The 20775-nt window shown below is 31.8% G+C and overlaps 2 protein-coding genes across 15 annotated transcripts in view; one reads left to right on the top strand and one right to left on the bottom strand.

The window, feature by feature from the left end:
* The first annotated feature begins 29 nt into the window (after positions 1-29).
* On the top strand, positions 30-2104 carry LOC126852585 (protein-S-isoprenylcysteine O-methyltransferase). The gene is given in 4 exon segments (XM_050597539.1): positions 30-387; positions 389-598; positions 671-1150; positions 1264-2104. Coding segments are annotated over 4 exon segments (933 nt in total). The 5' UTR covers positions 30-327; the 3' UTR covers positions 1447-2104.
* The window catches only part of LOC126852508 (basement membrane-specific heparan sulfate proteoglycan core protein), a 144196-nt gene continuing 125513 nt past the window's right edge, over positions 2093-20775 (bottom strand). For 5 of the 14 annotated variants that reach the window (XM_050597356.1, XM_050597357.1, XM_050597359.1 and 2 more), the window contains 23 exons: positions 20279-20561; positions 19513-19954; positions 18847-19143; positions 18134-18273; positions 17869-18049; positions 17309-17581; positions 16554-17108; positions 15855-16275; positions 15360-15576; positions 15001-15286; positions 14532-14792; positions 14098-14364; positions 13204-13392; positions 12266-12532; positions 11879-12030; positions 11410-11717; positions 10637-11097; positions 10190-10355; positions 7763-8156; positions 6992-7373; positions 6529-6730; positions 5937-6287; positions 5069-5615 (listed from right to left, as the gene is read on the bottom strand). In XM_050597356.1, the coding sequence (XP_050453313.1) occupies positions 5357-5615; positions 5937-6287; positions 6529-6730; positions 6992-7373; positions 7763-8156; positions 10190-10355; positions 10637-11097; positions 11410-11717; positions 11879-12030; positions 12266-12532; positions 13204-13392; positions 14098-14364; positions 14532-14792; positions 15001-15286; positions 15360-15576; positions 15855-16275; positions 16554-17108; positions 17309-17581; positions 17869-18049; positions 18134-18273; positions 18847-19143; positions 19513-19954; positions 20279-20561 (6754 nt within the window). In that variant the 3' untranslated portion in view covers positions 5069-5356. Of the gene's footprint in view, positions 5013-5059; positions 5616-5936; positions 6288-6528; positions 6731-6991; positions 7374-7762; positions 8157-8926; positions 9670-10185; positions 10356-10636; positions 11098-11409; positions 11718-11878; positions 12031-12265; positions 12533-13203; positions 13393-14097; positions 14365-14531; positions 14793-15000; positions 15287-15359; positions 15577-15854; positions 16276-16553; positions 17109-17308; positions 17582-17868; positions 18050-18133; positions 18274-18846; positions 19144-19512; positions 19955-20278; positions 20562-20775 lie in introns of those variants that run through there. The other 9 variants (XM_050597360.1, XM_050597362.1, XM_050597363.1 and 6 more) reach the window with 7 other exon arrangements.

The raw sequence follows: 20775 nt of genomic DNA, 5'->3' as shown, positions 1-20775 counted from the left end.
CAGCAGTTACTCTCTCCTCTCATCCATTGATGAGATCATCAGCTGATTTTGTGTAGTGTGTAGTATACACATACACCTAGTAGTATCGCATATTTTCTCTCCATTTGAAAATTGACTTAGCATTTTTATCGTATTCTTTTATATGTTACTTTTTTAAGAAATTTTTCAATTCTCGTTATTAAAAAAAGTGAAATAACATTATTATTATTAATAAAGCTAGGAGCTTAATTAGTAGTTAAGATATGTATTAAGATGGAGAAAATGGACATAATAGACATAAATTGTTAAAGATAATTATTAAAAATTCTGCATGTACATGCTGTCTTGATGAGGAATGACAAGTTGTTTATCGCTGCAAAAGATTGGCATATATTTGTTGAGAAAAAGATTTGCCACAAAGATGCTGTGCAATAATGGAATTCTTAGTCTGTTCTGTTTCATTGCAGCAGGCTTAATATCATTTCTCCCTGAATTACTCTTGAGATTACAGTTTGACATTTATGTTGTATATTTTACAAATATCTGGTATTTACATATAACACAGTACATTCTCATAAATGTACTTGCATGTTTGGCATTTCGTGGCTTTGCTTATCAAGTAAGTTTTGCCTCGTTATTGTATATTATTGTATATTAAAATTTTATACTCAAGCATCTCTTTCTTTTACAGGTGGCAATCAGAGCATTGTTTCTTGGATATGTATTTGGAATTGGTATTTTAATATCAATTACTGCATCGCCATCATGGCAGATATTTGGAATTTACATGACGATATTAGCAAGTTTCCATTATTCTGAATTTTTAGCTATAGCGTGGACAAATCCAGCAGTATTGTCAATCGACAGTTTTATTCTTAACCATAGCATAGCATATGGTGTAGCAGCAGGTCTTAGTTGGATAGAATTTCTCATAGAGAGGCATTATTTTTATGAATTGAAACTGCCTTCTCCAGTATCCTATTTTGGATTAGTATTGTGCATCTCCGGTGAAATTCTGAGAAAACTGGCAATGTGCACTGCAAAGCATAATTTTAATCATATTGTGCAAAGTGAGAAAAATGATAATCACCAACTTGTTACGCATGGTGTATACAGTCTGTGCAGACATCCTAGTTATGTAGGATGGTTTTACTGGTCTATAGGAACACAGGTGAGGTATCATAAGTATTGCAGAGAGTTGAACATTTATTAATTCTATACTTTTATTATAACTAATTTATTATTACTAATTACTAATTAATGTTTTATAAATCTTTGTTTCAGTTAATACTTCAAAATCCACTCTGTTTTTGTGCATATGCATTGATGTCATGGAGATTTTTCCATGATCGTGTTCTGATGGAAGAAATAATTTTATTAAATTTTTTTGGTGAAGATTATGTTAAATATCAGGAAAAAGTATGTACAGGACTTCCATTCATTTCTGGATATAAAATTAATTTATAGCATCCTACATTGGTGTAATTTTATTTCTTATCAAGTATTTTTATTTTTCAAGTTTGATATATTAAAAAAAAAAACATTTTGTTTGTAAGAATTAATTGGATTAATTAATCATTATTTGAACATTTAAAAATCTTATTTTTTTTACATATAAACATATATTACATGCATATATATTCATTTTTTCAAAAATAGGACTTGTTAACTGTCATAATTTGTGTTTGTCTTAATTTTTTTTATTATATAACGAATAATTTCTTAATTATTTACGATGTGTGATTACTTATTTTTATAATTTTTTTTTGTCTAGTCATAAGATTTATATTTAAAAATTTACTTATATAAAATGCGCTCAGATTTAATATATTAATTGTTACTAAACAATTATAATATGGATGACTAGTACAAAATAGCAGTAATTATATATAAATGTGTTGTGAACGTGTTATGTAAATAAATTTTTTTTTAATATTCTTGTATGTATATGTTTTCTGAATTTTTGGAGAATGTTTAGGAATAAGACTGACATATAAATTGGAAATTATGTTTCATAATTAGGAATATTATAATGCCATTAAAATATTTACGATGATATTATGTGATACCATGAAAATATTTATAAAAAATAATAACAAAAATACACAATGTATTAGCAAAATTATATTTATTGTCTCATTTTCTTTGAAGAATTATTATGTAACAATAGATTACATTTATGTATTATGGTAATTATACTTTCAGTATGTTTTTATACAGGGTGAAGCAATACTAGCTTTTATTACCACTTGAAATATCTTTCCTAATTGTTCTAATTAGGATATTACTTGATATTATTTATACCCAAATGCCGCAATTATGTAAAAAAGGCATTTCATCAGATGGAATATTTGTCTCATTTTTTGCACCCTGTGTATATATAATGTAATATACATATTATATAATTGGTATATATGAACATCCAAAAGCGTTCATTCGATGTCTGTATATAATTGAGTTATAATATACAAGTATATATATATGCATATATATATGTATATGTATATATATATATATATATATATATATATATGCATTGATTATATATAATATTATATATGTAAAATATTAGAATATAATAATATACAAGTATATGCATCCTCGAGTTGTCCTGTACATGATCATTTACAGTGTGGTATAATAGAATCGTAGCGGATGTAGAAAACTTTACGGGAGTTATACATTATATATTTCGGTGTCTCATTTTTTAAATAATTCTTTAAAGACACTCTATAGAATATCCTTCACAATCATATTTCTTGCTGCACATTATGTGCGATATTTTTACTTGGTTAATTTGATATATTTTGTATTTGCATAAAAGATACATAAATGAAATGTTGAATATTGATAATAAGCGTATATTGTAATATATATTACATATGGAGATTGTAAAAAAATATAACGCTTTACTTGCAAAAATTAGACAATACTTTTTGATGGAATATAATTATGTTATTAATTATATATTTATAAAAAGAAAAAAAAAAGATAGATTAAATATCTATGCATTATGGAGGCAGATCTCTTTTGCATTTTTAATTATTATATACATTATAGGAGAATATGTGTATGTATTTACTATATTTTATCTCGTATAAACTTATAAAATAGATACGTAATTATATTGCACCTAGGTAAAATGTGTTTAAAATTAGAAATTAATTATTCGGTAAATCGTACCGATATAAAAACATTCTGTTTAAAAAATGTACATATAATAATAAATATAATTCAATGATTTAGAAAGATTTAAATCAATTGCATGTTTTGCTTAATGTATGCAATTACAATAGAAATATTTGTATTTATATGATAAATATTGCACTTTAACTGATATTCTAAATAATAATCTAATTGCGTAGATACGATCTTGCCGGCTGCGCGCGCAAGCAATAATTGTTATTACTTTCAAATTACATTTTACTTTCATAAAGTCTTAAATATAGAGAATATTAGAGACTGTTCTAATTATCCGCACAGTGCGCATATATAGTGTCTCATAATTTATTCAATATAAATTTTATATATGTAGCAACACATATTTTTTACCTACATCATTTTGACCTACTTATCGCGATTTTCTTTCATGTATGTAACTTTCTTCGTTTATACATGTATCATGTATAAACTGATTTAAACCTTTTAATATACAAAAGTACTGTACGTGTGTTCGATGATATTGTTATTTATTCATTACCTATTATATATTCTTGATTATTCGCCTATATATATCGCATTAAAAATCACATGTATAAGCACCTACATATGTACGATATAATAACTGATAGTATTCATCATGGTATGAGTGCAATCTGAGTGAATTTAGAGAAGCAATGCTTATCGATTTTTTATTTGATTATCATTTTGAATATATATATATATATATATATATATATATATATATATATATATATTTTTTTTTTTCTATTTTTTACTTGAAGGATTTTATTTTTTAAGTCAATCTATAATTCAATGGAAGGTGACTTTTTGTGTTATAAATATATAAATCTCTGCGCTTTTTCCAACTTTTTACTAAAAATTCAATATATAATATGATATAGAAAAAGTCGTTTTCTGTTTCCCCAACAAAATAACTTTGGCTGTGACGAGAATTTATTGTCTTTTTGGTAGTGGGAGAGATATCTCAAAGTCTATTAAAACTTTGATTACACTCATACTCTAGTGAATAATATTTGTCCTATTTGATGCAAATCTTCTTTATCATATTACGAATATGAATAAATTAGCACATGGCAGTGAAAAATTATAGACTATACACTTTATCATTAATACATTTTTGTTTCATATCAGTCATCGCATTAACTGTTCGCAATTATTATTCAGCTGATTCAAAATAAGACAAAGTGGATGAAATGAAAAACTCAATGGCTAAATTTTTTATTATATTAACTGATAGTTTAAGAATGATTTTCTAAATGCATAAATTTTTCTCGCATTTTTAAAATAATTGTTATTTGCGAATTAATTGTTTCAATCTTTTTATATAAATAACACAATATAAAACGTTATAGTTACTTTAATTATAAAATATTGATAGCGATATTAATGCATGATAGATTCTCTATGAATATAAAATTGTTTTGTTGCTCCTTTAGTAACAATCACTTTCGTATTTTTCACGCTCCGTCTCACTAAAAACTGTTTATAAATCGTGGAGTTATTTATGTGTTACTTTTCGATTTTTATATGAGCAGGATATTATCCCAAAATTATTCTCTTATCATAATCGAAAAGTTTATCTCTTTATGTTATGTATCTTAATGTTCTGACAATGTTTGATCAACTATGATATCAGATTTGCTTTTGATCCTCTATCTTATAATGTTCTTTTCAAAACATTAGATATGTATGAAAAATTTAATGGCTATTATATTTTTGGCTTTAAATTCGACATTTACAATAACTGTACTACAGCCTGTATAACAATATGAACTCGCAATATGTTTTTCAAATGCAGATCCTTCTTTTAGCTGAGGTCACCACGTGTGGGAAGTCTATCAGTTCGATCACTGCAAAATAAAAACATGTAAGATTGATGAATATTTAATAATAAATTTATGCACATAAATTAACGTTAAATGTATCATTATTCGCGACAGAAGAATGACAGAAATGATAGAAAGTGACATACCGTAGTTTCGCCGCAATATTTCCGATATGTCGGTTAAGCATTAAACAATTTACAAATTTATTAGATACATATCGTATGCAAACTTGTGGAAATACATATCTTTTAACATATTATACATTGGTGTTTGATTTAATAATCACCATTCTTGGTCTAAAGAGGAATATGTATTTTCGACAAGTAAGATCAAAAATATACTTTACGTAGTATTACATAATACTCTGTTTAGCTTAATAAGCCCTTGAAAACGTTAATTGCATCTACGCATAATAGCGCGAAAAGTACACTTTGTTCTTTAATATCCCTAGTCAAAGCAATCAGATTTTGAAGTATAATTAACAATGAATAACTCGTTATGTCGCACGCGGCCAGATTGGACGCGGGTTTTGGATGAATAATGTTCACCGGTGGCGGTGGGACAAACGCATCGAATATATCTGCGTCTGTGTCTGTGAATACAAGTGAAGACGGAATCCATCTTGCTCTGTGAGCAGCGTGCAAAAATAATATCCAACAGAATTAGTCACATCTCTATAAAATGTTACCTTGTTTTACCGTCATTTGCTAATCCGAATATTTAAATGTATTGATAGAAAATTTATTGATAGAAAATTAATATTAATATTAATATTAATATTAATATTTATATTAATATTAATATTTATATTAATATTTTTATTAATATTTTTATTAATATTTATATTAATATTAATATTTATATTATACTGATAATATTTATATTTATATTATACTATTAATATTTCCTTCTTTCTTTACGCTTAAAGATACCTTATTTACATCTTACCTCGTACATGGCGACACATTTACTCCTCTGATAGCCTTCTCGCCGATATCGATAGCTCCCGAGTCTTGTACCTCTAAAGTGTAAATGCAACCGGAGAATCCGTCATGGTATCTTCCATAAGCCATCGCGTAATCCGGCAATCCGCCCAAATAAACGCTACCTCTCGCGTTCAGGATTTGTTGAAGCCCATCGCTTACACCGTTTTCAGTGTGCTCGCCGTTCAGTTCGATACTTCCTTCGCTTCCTTGACGTTTCAGAATTATTCTATGTCGTTCTCCGTCATCAACTCGCTGAGCGGTGACGCGAATTACAGCGGGACCGGAGCCTAAATTGTATTGATACTCCACGTATCTTGGTAACACAAAGCACATATAAAAAACGTTAATAATCTTTAAATTTATCTTTAGATTTATCAACATCTTAAAACTGGAGCAGGGTAAATAATATCATAATAATTTGAAAAAAAAAATAAATATAAATATAGATATATATATATTTAGATCAAAGAAAGATTGTTTGCTTCTAATTTTATATAAATATTAATTATTTTATTTTTATGTGAAAATTATATTACAGTATATGTCGTACATACCCATCTACTACAGCAACGGCAATGTAATCATCAGGTGTTAGATCATTCAAAGTTTGACCATGCCACATAATCAGTCCGTTGCTCTTGTTTGTACTGATTTCAAGGCCTAAAACTTCACGTTTTTCTTCGTGCGTCATAACAGATCTATCTAGTTCCAACCAGCCGTCTCCTTTGAAGGCAACATCGTACGTGATCTCTGCCACTACAAAGATTTAATCATGTGATTGATAATCAAACATTATAGTAATTATTATAATTATTATAATTATTATAGATACTAGATAATATTTTTATTTTTTTATTATTTATAGCATTTTGTAAAATATTTAAAGTTCTATCTAGTTAATCCCGCAAGAAATAATTTCTGTTTTCTTTACCTTATATTTTTTAAAAACTTGTAATTTGATAAAATTGCAATTAAGATTATAATTTACATTTATCTAATTTTTATTTATAATCTTACACTTTTCACAGTTCTGCCCGTTGTAACCAAGGCGACAATCGCATTTATAAGATCCATGAAGATCGGAGCAAGAACCCCCATTTCTACATGGTGTAAGTAATTCGCATTGTTTCAGTACGTTCTCACAGTTTCTGCCCACATATCCGTATTCGCATGTACATGAATAATCATACACATTTGAACTTTGACATATGCCGTGGATGCAAGGATTCCATGCACAAGGATCGAACAATGTTGTTGGCGGCTGAGTAGATGGTGCCAAAGTTGTGATAGTGGTATGCATTATTGTCTGATTCAGATGAGACATCGAACAGTTCTCGATATTGGCTGCGTCAATCGATGATTTCAATATGTCCAAACTAGCTGATAAAACTTCGAACTTCTATATTTGTAACATAAATAAAAAAAATTTATATGTTAAAAATGAAGAGAGATCCTTTTTGTCTACTGCAAAGTTAAAGTTGCTAATTATTATTATATATTTCAATTAAATACTCCCATTACATTTATAAATAATTTTATTTGAAAATATTGCAAAAATTGTACTTAGATTTAGTTAAAGATTTATTAAATATTCAAAATTTAAAAGAAAGAGTTTTTTTTTATTTTATTCGTTAATTACTTCTATAAATTTTTCAAAGAATTTTATTATTAAAATAAAAAAAATAATTTATTATTAATAAAATAATAATAGATAATATTAGGTAATCACAATTAATAGGATCATATATATCGTTATCTATCTTATTGTATAATAATTATTATTCTTACTTCGCTTATACATCCACGAAAACTACGATCGACACCGACATTCTTATTGATCGTGATTTTTCTGCGATCCACTCCTCCAATGTAAAGAGGTGTATTTAAGACCATGGTTCTGGAAGCTCCGGGTGATTTGGCTTCCACAAATGGTTTGCCGTTCACTGACAATTTGGCTTCCCTGAAGTCTCGATTCACCGTTACATACGTCCATACACAGGGCTGGACTGCATGAGGTGATCTTATCGTTGCCATTCCGGAGCCGATATCGAAGCGGAATTCAATGTGTTTGTCCTTTATTATAAGCGCTGCAAAATCTCCGAGGCCTTCGTCATTTTGAGAAACATACATCAAGATTCCATCCCCGGAGTCCGTAGGATTAAAACTCATGGTTACCTTAAGCCTAAAATTAGGTATATAAAATGTAAAAAAATGTATTATCGCATATATTGTGTAGAAAGAATTTTAAGCAGATATCATACGTGATATATATATATATATATATATTATATATATATATATATATATATACTTATGTATATATATCATGTATTAATTATTTCTTTGTGTGTGTGTTTTTGCTTAGTTTATTTTTATTATAAAACTCAATAGGGGCACACTTTTGCACATTTTTATTTTAGTTTTTTTTTTTATATATTGCGTAAAATATGAATATAAATGTTCTATTTTTTGTCTTATTCTTTTTTATAGAAAATGTTAGTTAAAGTTAATTTATATACAAAGTATTTTTTGGAGAAATCTGTTATAACTTGCACACGACAGGTACATGCAAATAATGTATATATTTGTTATATGGTTATATTATTATTTTTAAAATTATTAATTATATGAATATAAATGAGAAAAAAGGAAAGGAAGAGTTTAGGTATGCATGCAATATGTATTATACATATGAAAATATGAAATATATAAGCAACACATCAAAAGATAGATATGTATTACATAAATAAATAATGTGTCTATCTTAAAACTTACCTTTTTTTTTTAAACATACAAGTGGTGAAATTGAATAAAACGTTGTCGTCTTAAGCTACAATGTATGGCTTATTATATTAATTTTGCTTTAAAATATTTATTTGCTTTAAGATAAAGCATTTGCTTTAAAAATATTTATTTGTATAGCATGATATAATCCCCCACTCACTAAATATATAAATAATTATTCGTACGTGAAACATCTCTTTTTTAAATATTTATATTATATATAGAATCTTAGACATAAGTACAAACATTTTACATATGCTTTGTCATATATATATATATAACTGTCATATACGCGTATATGGGTATTTGACGTTTTCTAAGCTTGAGTTGGGACTATTGTCAAATGTAACTGATTTGGCAGTGACTTCACGCGCGCATATTACTTTTAATAATTATTAATGACTAAAAAAAGAGTAACGCGTTAAGTGTATTAATTAAAAAGCTGTACAAAACATTAATTACTAATTCAATTGACTGATGTTCTAACGTTACAGCACCATGATGTCCTTTGAGTGAGGAACTACGCACTAGACAGGCTTGTTGCAAAACATTTGTTACAAACTCGTTGTTTTATCTTTACATTGCTACTATACATACCAAACAAAGAAAAAAAAACAGGCAGTGATAAATCGCAAATAAATCGAACTTAAATCTTCTCGTACAGGCATATTTTGACAATTTTAAATAGCTCATATGTATATGGAGGTTGATTAGATCTACGAGGAGAAATAGATTACTACTGTGAGATTGGATAAGTAATGATTCTGTAAGTGCGTAAAATTGGTGCTAAGTTTAGCTAATGTTTTGTGTGGTGCAAATTATTGTGGTGATGTGGCCTTGATCGTGGTTGCCTAATTTGTGCGTTGCGTAATCGTGATCGACTGTGTATAGTGGTCGAGCTCTCTCTCTCCCTGAAAAGAATTTTAGTAATTAGGATGCTTGATGATGTTCAGATGCACTGGCAATCAGATTAATACCTATATTCCAATTATAGTTAAATCTGTTAGTTTGTCAAAGATGTAAAGATTCATTTATAGAGAATTATCATTTATGATGATTCTTCTTAGACAAGGTTTTTTATGTATCTTAAAAATTCCGGAAGAATAAAAAACAAATTTATTTGTGTAAAATTCGGGTGTATATAGTTATTGTTATTTAATACTTTAAACTTTACAACATATTTGAAAAAATTAATTTTATCGGATATGTTCTATTCAATTCTCTTACCTCGTTTATTTTAATACGCTACTTAATAAGCTATATATGCAAATAATTATTTAAAGAAACTCATAAAATACGATAAATATTACACATGAGACATAATTACCATGACAATATGTTCGATCATAGGCGCTTGTAACATCGATCAAGAATAATTCATTAAAAAATAATTCGTGCACGTGCGTTCGATGGATAAGTGAATGTACTTACCGTCTAAGAGCTTTCGGAGTCTCGTACGCAAGATAAGCCCTCTCATTACGGAAAGCTGGATTATGGATGTTCACCGAATGCTCGCATCGTGATCCCGTCTTTCCGATCGGACAATAACAATCGAAGCCGATATCCTTGTCGACACATTTACCTTCTCCGCATGCACCTATTATTATTCAATTTATTATAAATATCTTTGTTTAAAAACGTTATATTAAGAAACAGTAAAACACTAAAACACTAATAATATTTCTATTATTAATAATAATCGATATATTGATATTAATCATACATGCATTATACATACATATACAACTCTTTTATAATTAATTTATAATTAAATTATATAATTTTATTATGCATGTTGTTTATTTATAGCAACATGCATAATAAAAAAATTAAATTAATGTAATATAAATTAATTAACGAATTGAGTAGCTTTCGCACCTGGATAGCAGGACTGTCCGACATAGTCGCAGTGTTTACCACTGAAACCAGCTCGGCACAGACATGTGTAGCCGTTCTTTGTGGCCGCTTCTTGGCATACACCGCCGTTGTTACAGGGATTTTCGGCGCAGGTCTCGCAGCTCGTGATTCCCACACTGTCTGTCTGATCGCCGATCAGATCAACCTGCTTCTCTCCGAGGACTAGTCGGCTGATGCACCCAACAAAGCCCGTGTTCATCTCGGATTGTTTGTTGATCTCACTGGGCACTCCGCCGATGTAGAGAGGCTCTTTGAGATCCAGACCTTGACGCCTACCTATTGCAATCACCTTGTAAGAGCTCTCACCGTCTACCAACATCGTTGCCTCCTTTCGATTGCGTTGGATCTTGATGGTATGCCAGTCGCTCAGAGTAATAGGTTTATCCGCGCGGACAACAGCTGATCCAGATCCAAGATTAAATCTAGAGATTTTATTATATTAGTGTATTAATATAATTACTAATATTAATATATAATTAAGCAATGATTCTATTCAGCCAATTGAAAAGCAATGTTCAATTTTTGACATTTAATATAATAAGTTCTAAAATTATTCTAAAATTTAATTATTTTAAAAATTATTTTAAGAATTATTTCTTGATTAAATATTTATGTAATTAAATTAAATTTTGCTTAAAATTAACTTTATATTCGTAAGAAATTTGATAATTAAAATAAAATATGCACTATGATATGTTCTATATATATAAATATATAAAAGATTTTTTATTAACTTAAATTGCGGATATCCATTAATTAAAGATAAAGCAATGAAGTCATCGTTGCCATGAGCGGACTCGGCGTTGTACAATAGAATGCCGTCGTAATTTTCTGGCTTGAAAGAGATTTCGATATTGAACTTAAGATAGGAGTCGGGTAAAGGTGGAAAAGCGATGTAGCTTTCGGGTGCCTGACTAAAATTAGGCACGACTCCTGTTACGACCAGCACCGTAGGAACTTCTACTCGCGCTTGTCCATTATATCCAACGCAAATGTATGTTCCAGCATCCTCAGCTTTGACATTAGTTAGCTTTAATTTGTTCTGAGAAATAAAAAAAAATATATATCATAAAACAATAATTTTATCAAGATATATATTTATCTTTAATGCTTTAAATGGAATTTTTTAAGATTCAATTAGAGAAAGATAAAAAGATTTCAAAGGTATATATATTTGTTAATATGTATATAAATTTTACGTACTTCCAAAGTCTGGGTATCACGTGGTAAAAATCCACCAAGTTTACTCCACTGATATTGTATTGGTGGATCGAGGTCGATACGACAATCCATTTCTAGACTTGACCCGTGCGGCGCAAATTTCGTTTCAATCGCTGGTTCATCGAGAATTCCGCCTGAGTATAACAATGGAGAATTATAAAAGTTCTTGTCCATAATAATTCTCGCAATAAAATCGCAATTTTTATTAATTTACTTACGTAAAACGTATATAAAATTTGAGTAAGCATTGACAAAGAATAAAAAGATATGCATTAACAGATATTAAAAAATGTCTACACATGATATAACAATATTCTATAATTATTGCATTTGTTGCGTACATATATATTTATTAATAATATAAATTACCATGAACAATCAGATTAAAGTCCTTTTCGAATGTACCCTCGGGCGTGTCTACTATGCATCTGTAAGGTCCACTATCGGTGACAGCTACATTAGTCAGCCTCAGGACATTGCTGTATTCTTGTGCGTTTGTTGGTAGGCTCACATGATTCGGTCTCGACCAGTGATAACGTGGGCTTCGTCCAGTGCACGTGCAATGTATATCAACTGTGTCGCCGATGTTTATTGGATCTTGAGATACCTCGACGCTAATTGATGGCACGAGAGCAGCTAGAATTAAATTATATATCTTGGCTACACGTTACAATTAACTGTAAAATTAGAAAAATGTATACATATTCGGTTTTTTACACACGATATTATTGTGTTTTAGAAAAATGAAAAGTTTGATCAATGTTTGATGAATGAATTGCGAGATTTGTTTGCCGTACTTTATTTTATATCTCCGTATTTAAACTTTTCATATTATATAGAAAATTTTAAAAAGAAAAAATAAAAGACCGCACAAAAAATTTATATAAAATAAATTACTTTTTCGTGAGCGACTTTAACAAAAGATGATTATATAAACAACAGTTATTTAGAATAATTCTTCAAGAAAACAGTATCGAGTTTGCAAGGATATTAACAACATCGAGATATTAACTATAAAATCTGAAGTATAGGAACATTTATAAATAAGTCTTTAATGCTTACAAGAAGAGGATACGCATTGCATATACATTTTTGTACAATTGTATAATTTATATAAGATGATTGAATGGAATTCGTGTAACATTTTAATATTTTATTTCACTTAGCTATTATTTTAAATCTGGTCAAAGGTACATTTTGATTCGTATCCTTTTCTTGTGTACAATAAGCGAGAGTATATAAAGAACAGTTCACTACAAGTAGAAGAACTACAAGACGTCACACGACACATATATCTCAAAACAAACCGCGTCGTCTCTGAAGATATTGGCGATAGAGCGCGTTGCGGCAGAAGCGTTCGTCAGTACCATCGTTGCACTGAACATAGCCGTCGCAAAAGTATTCCATTGGAATGCATTGTAGACTTCTGCATTCATATTCCCAGTGCCTGCACTGCGATCGGTACACTGGCATGCAATCCGCAAGCAAATTAACTACTAAATCATATAACGCGAGCTTTGTAAAAAAATCTAAACTTGTGAAGACGTTCTCATGGAACCACGTTTGCTATGTGCTATCTAGTTATTAATATAGCCCAAACAACGCAAAAATCCAAAAGCCATCTAAATTATTTTTTTTTTGTCTTTGCGACATCTTTTGTCATTTGTATTGTCTGGGAATAATAATTTGATACGCGCTTGTTAGTGATGTGAATAATGTTTTGGATTAGTATAAATAAAAGATAAAAAATTTAATAAATATAATTCGCGACCATATATATATATATATATATATATGTATTATTATTTACTAAATTTATTAAATTTCCTGTAACGTTAATATTTATATACTTTTTTAATTAAGACAAACGTGAAAGTAACGATTTCAAGCCGTGAATGAGAAATTGAAATCTTCAAATAGTTCCATTCAAAGTATTCTCTGTTGTTTTAAAAAATCACGCAGAAATAGCAAAGAAAATATTTCGTAAAAACAAGCAGTTTATAATTTTAAACCTTTCAGGATGTACTATAATATTTCTCATCATAGATTATAGTATCCCAAAATGATTAAAATTAAAATTTCTCAACAGGCCAAACATTCTTTAGCGTCAATATATGCATTGTGATCTTCAATAGATGCATTCATAGAAGCAAGGATCTATGAAATGATGCTGAAACGAGAGTTTAATAAAAAATACTTACGAGATACGTTGAAATTAATATAATCGCTGGATACACCGCGGCTGGTTTGGGCTTGACAGATGTATCTTCCACTGTCTTCTGGTTTCACTTGCGTCAACTCTAAGTAATCTTCTCCGATTCGCGCGGTGCTCGGCAAGGCTTGTCCCTCTCGACTCCAATGAATCGTCGCACGTTCACGTACCACGCAACGTAAACGCACGGAATTGCCAGCATGCGTCACCACGTCTCTCTGTTCAGCACGAACCTCTGTGTCGTCGTAAGAATGTTCTGCAAATTGCACGATCAGGTAGTTCATAGTTTATAGCAAGACATCGCTTTTTTTCGAATAATTCTTAAATATTTAATGAACGCATTATATTTCATGTATAGCATTATATATAATATAATATAGATTTAAATATACTAATTAATTGTTCCAACTATTTTCTACTGACCATTGACTAAAACTTCTGCTACCGCTTCCGCTGTTCCCGCTCCGTTCGTCGCTTTGCACACGTATTTACCGGCATCGGAATAGGTGATACCGTGGAATTGCAAGATGCCGCGGTCGTGCGATACCGAATGCGGCAATGGACGTCCTATAGCTTCCCATTCGATATGCAGAGGTTCATCTCCCGTAGCAGTGCAAATTATGGATGGATTCTCTCCAGGTCCCACTGTCTGACGCGTGGGATTTAATTCAATTCTCGGCGGAGCTAGAGAAAATCAAAACAAAATAAATAATCTTGTTTGAATTAATTAATTGTCAGCTTTAAATTTATAAAATAAAAAAAATAAATAGAAAATTTAGAACAATAAGTTTTTTATACACAGTTTCTGCAGTTGCGAATTTATTTATTTTAAGAAAAATTTAACTTTTCTAATTTATTTCTATTATCGCGATGCAATATTTTTTGTACTCACATATAATTTCAAGGTGGGATTTCGCCCTGAAGAGCACGGTACCGGCAGGATCCAAGCCCAAACAGATGTATTCTCCGGCTGCGTTTCTGTCGACGGTCGGAATGCTTAATACTCCGTTGTGCACTGTGCTACCTTCCGGCAAGGCACGATGATCGCTCCTCTTCCAATCCAAATAGATTTGATCACCGTCGAGTCCGAGGACCTGACAACGCATCTCCACCTTGCCACCGTTCGGGATTCTCAAGTAGTCTTTGGGAATCAACACTCCTTGTTGATTTGGATCTCTCTGTAAATCGCACGTTTCATCGTTAAAAATGTGTTATCAAGATGTTGACACTGAGAGGTGACAGCATACGTACATTATCAGGTTGTCGGTCGTCGCACGGAATATCGCCTCTCTCACCAGTGCAAGGAGCGTAATCATCATCGTCCTCGATGCGTATTTGGATACGCTCTTCTGCTATTCCTACAGCGTTTGTAGCCTGGCAAGTGTAAGATCCTTCGTCGTCGGATGAAACGGAGAATATTTCATATACAGCGCTCAGTGGAGTGGCTGCTGTTCTGCTGTATGTGTCACTGTATTGTTTTTCAAATGTTATTTAACTTTCTAATAGCAATCACACTAGATCAAATCAATTCAAGTATCAATCAAATCAAATATAGTGATTCAGATTTAATTTTTAAATGCACGTTACATCTTTTCCGTTACTGTTTAGCCTATACGCTATTGTACGTTTAATAAAATATATAAAAATTCATAAATTTAAAAATTATGTTATATATTCATCTCACAAGCTATACGGCAATTTTAAATTTTCAAGGCTCACAAAATCGCAATATTAAAATCAACTTACTGTATAGTCACTCCATGCACGTATTTGCTCCAAGCTACGTTAGGCTGCGGATAACCACTTGCGCTGCACATTAAACGGACTCGACTTCCGCGTTTCACTTGCAAAATACCGTGCTTCGGAGTAATAGTGATCACAGGCAGAGATTGCACCTCGATGTGCGCGATAACCGATGTCGAGCCGACTTCGTTTGACGCGGAGCAGATATAGGCGCCGTCATCGTTCACCGTGATGTTCGATAGTCTGAGCAGTCCGCCAGGAAGCTGTTCGATGTTGGAAGCAAATGGTCGGCCGTCCTGACGAGACCAATGCAACTCGGGCACCGGGAAGCCAGCCTTCGCACGACATTGAAGATCGGCCGAACCGCCGAGGATGACCGTTTGGACGTCTTGAGGATATAGCTCTAAGACTGGAGCTTCGCGAGCTATAATAAATAATTCGTTTCTTTTTTAGTTTTATAAATTTTTATAAATAGTAAAAAAAGTTAAAATAAAAATAAATTTTTATACTGACAATTTGCGCGAGAAAAATATCAATTTTAATACATGAAGAAAGTTTAAATCTGCATTATTTACAAAGATTTATATATTTTATATCATAATTGATTTCTCGAGTAAATCTGATATTTTTTTTTGTAAATTTAGCATTTTTTAAAATTAACATACGTATTGGATTATACATCAAAAAATGCTACGGACTTACGTTCAACTTCGATTATGGCACTGGCCTCGTAACTGCCCGAAGAGCTAGTAACCCGACAGATATATACTCCTCGATCGGAGACCTGAGCGTTAATGATCCTAAGCGTGTCTCCTACTTGTTGCACACGCGAACTCATCGTTTCTGTGTATTTGCTCCATTTCACCTGTACACCTGGCTCTCCGCTGGTAATGCAATGCACCTCGGCAACCATGCCCTGGGACACCTCTTGCCTTTCGGGTCTAACTTTGACAGTGGGTGGATCTCTGCGAGGAATTATTGTTATCCTAGCGGAGGTGCTCGTTTCCGTTCCGCGTATGCTTGTCGCAGTACACACGTATAAGCCGGAATCGCTCGGACTAGGATTGGCGATAGTTAAGATCCCATCCTGTTGACTGGCTGTATAAGGCAACGGTAATCCGCCGGATCTTGTCCAAGTGACATTCGCATGCTGGGATGGCGTACAGATCAATCTGACAGCATCGTTGATAGTTCCAGACCATTCGGATGGAGTTACGGTTGGTGGTAAACCTTGAGGTGGTGGTTTATTAGGATTGTCTGTAACATATAATAGTTTTCGAAAATAACGTAAGAGCCATAATTACAAACCTAATTTTTAAATTAGTTGTAAATTAATTTTTTTTTTTAATTGGTATAGTTAGCAATTATCAAATAATCCTCAGATAATTTTTATTATATGCGTAGCAACTTAAGATTTATCAATATCGTGATGTCTGAAATGCATAATTTGATCGTACCTTGAACATATAAGATGGTCGTCTTTTCATCCACGCCAACATTGTTTCTAGCAATGCATTTATACTCGGCTGCGTCGTTCTTCGATGCAGCTGGAAGACTCCATACACCATTATAGAATGTCGCCTCCGGGCTCATGATTCCGTGGACTCGAATCCAGTCTAATTGAGGTGGCGGATTACCAGTAGCTTCGCAGCGGAATTCGACTGGTTCGCCTTCTCTCACTTGTTGATACGATGGACTTATAACGATTTTAGGTTCCACCGGGTTGGCTCCTTAAATAAAATGTATAAAGTTATAATCTGTTTTATGAACGGTTTAACGCTGTTATGATTTGTACCTGGTATTTCCAGCAAATGTTTTGGAAATGCTGCATCCAATACAATACAAAAAATATAAGAATATATAAAAATATATGAGAATTTAATAACATCTCTAATTTATTTAATATTTAATATTTTAAATATTATCTTTAATTTAATTTCGAGTAACTTATAATAGTAAAATATGACAAGTGACATTCTCAAATAAGACAATTAAAATAATCGTGTTCACGCTGTACCTCCAACAGTTAGAGTGACTTTCTTTCGTCCGATGTTTATTCCATCGCTCACTTGGCAAACGTATATGCCGCTATCTGATACCTTCACATCTCTAATGACCAACAGTCCATTAGAATCGTCCACACTTCTGCCAGGCGGTAATTGACCACCTTCTTTCTCCCATCTAATGTTCACCGAATTCTATTTCCAACAATAGAAAGAAATTTGCTATAATAAAATAAGAAGTGAACAAATTTATAAAATAAAAATCGATGAAAAACTTACGCTATCTATGGATCTGCCCGTGCAATGATATCTGACGGTATTTCCGGTGTGAACAATCTGGAATTCCGGTTCTTGAATGTAAACTATAATCCTCGGTGGAGGTATTGGGCTAGGTGTAGTAGTCGTTTGCGGTTCTCCAACTGAGGAAAATTAAAGTAAAATTGATTCTAAGATAAACGGAATTATTTTATAAAATCATAATAATTGCAGCAAACTTTTAGCACGATGATACATGGAAACGAGAGAAAGCATAATAGCAGAGAAACGACACGAACATTATTGAAATCTGCAATTTTATGAATACACTATAGCGAAAAGACAATATTTCTCTGTGATGTAGAGAGCCAACCACCATCACATTTTGACAAAACATCGTTATTCTAAAGAATGATAATTTGTATTAATTACTACAAAACACATATTTTTTATACATCAATATCTATAATACGTGATACGTTCGTGATACCATATACCAGAGTCAAGCTAAGCTTTTGTCGACAAATTTTAATTTTGCGAAAAACTACGGCAAAACAGTGACAAGGATTACAATCTTTCACCGAAAGATGTTTCTTCACCGAATTCGGTGACAATCTACGATAATCTATGACCTAGCGACAACGCAGTTGTGAAGCGATGATCAGCACTCTCCCTGAGCTATGAATCATCGGTGGACGGACAAGATACGAAAGCTCTCGCTATATAGTCCGTCAAACCTGGCGTAATCGATGTCACGATCTTGACCAGTTCTTTGCCACGGTAGTTTACAATGTGACATTCGACGTTGCAAGCAGTGCGTCCCACGTGGACGGACCATTTGCGGAAAGCTCCTTTCTCTGTCTTGACTGTATGTCCGGGTTTGTCACCCCTCGCAGTTACGGGCAACCCAGCAAGTGACGATAATTTAAAATAGATGTGAAACATGTCTGGATAGTCATAGTTGCACGTAAATTGGATCGTGGAATATGGCTCAACTTCGCCTTTCATAGGCATTAGGCTTACCATGAGCTCACCTGATCAATGTATATCGTTGCTGATTATTTTTTTTTTCAAAGCAGACTTGAAAGCTATCTCTCTTCGTTATTTCGATAAAAAAGTTTCACTCATTTCATTCACATTCACAAACAATATTAAAACACAGAGTTACGCGCGTTAATTTTAATTTTTCTTATTAAAAAAAAGTGATTTAAGTTAATTTATAAATACATATAACATAATTTTAAAAAATTTATAAAAAAGATAATATATATTTTTATTCGTTTTTTTTAAATCTTTATTTTTAAAACAATAATAAACTAAAGGAATAAAAAATAAAATACTAAAAAAAACTATTTTTTTACTTTTTATATGATAATTCAAGCATAAAAAGCGCTATTGCTTACCGACGACACTATCTTGACAATACTGTCCCGTGTAACCTGGTAGGCAGTGGCATTTGACCTGACCGGATCTGCTGATCTCGCAGCTCTCCTCGTTCTTGTTGCACGGGCAGAGATTGCACGCGCCCAGATAACTGACGGATCGATCGCTGGTGTCTCTGTAATAACCGCGAGCGCAGATTTCGCAGGAAGTTCCTGTGTAACCAGTCGGACAACGGCAGGCTTCGATCTGAGTCGCTCGTCGCTCTCCGGTTAGGTTCTCCACGGCTGTATCCATGCTGATGTCGCTTATGTATGTCGCGGTCATACGCTCGCTGTGGGACGCGCGGACCAAGATAGCCTCCAGATTCGAGAGAACGATCATGAGGTCTGTTCTGGAAGCGCTTCGTGGTCCTTCGGTGGTCAATCGTTTCCATTCGTTTTCTTTCAATGGAACGGAGTAGGTCTAAAAAATGCATATATTGCTTTCAACGTATATTCAATATACAATCGTAAAATATTATTAATAAGTAAAATATTATTAATAATATTCAAATTTTTTCTCTATATTATTAATAAAACTTGGCGCATTATTGAGCAAAATAATAAAAGATGGGGAGAATGTTGTGAATAACGATCAGTTTTCTATTGAAAAAATGCATAAAAATATTTTCACTAATTGTTATTGATCAAAATATATTTTTTGCCATCACTAAGTATTTCTTTAGTTCAAATATCGAGTTTATCGATTTTTCATTAAATTATAAAATGTCAGATAAATTTTACATACCAGTGGAATATCAGGTTGAAGCTCTGTTGGATTTGTCCAGAACAATGTGATGCCATTGCCGATCAAGAGAATATCTTGATCTTTGTAACTCTGAGCACCAGGATACGCAGTGATATGCTGTGTTAAAGTCAAGTTTCCACCATAACTCTTCACTTTGTTTCCGGTGAAGACGCTCGGTAGCGACCAGAACAATCTGCGGCTTCTGCTATCCGGATAGCGATAACCGATTTCGTTCATAGCCACGTTCAATTCGAAACCGTCGTCGATTATGTCGCGTCTAGTCCTGCATAAAAGTACGAATGTCGTATTAAAATTAAAAATTTAAAAATTTTATTTTATTTCCTATTATATCAATTTTATTTTGTAAAAAATAAGTTGATAAATTTTATATATTTTATTTAATTGTGTTAAACTAAATTTATTTTATTCATTTAATAAAAAAGCCACTCATGTAATAAAATAATGAAAAGACATTATATCTGCATAAAGGTGTTTAT

This window comes from Cataglyphis hispanica, chromosome 10, assembly GCF_021464435.1.
Source record: "Cataglyphis hispanica isolate Lineage 1 chromosome 10, ULB_Chis1_1.0, whole genome shotgun sequence".
NCBI classification, from domain to species: Eukaryota; Metazoa; Arthropoda; class Insecta; order Hymenoptera; family Formicidae; genus Cataglyphis; species Cataglyphis hispanica.
This window is presented reverse-complemented; position numbering and strand designations above follow the sequence as displayed.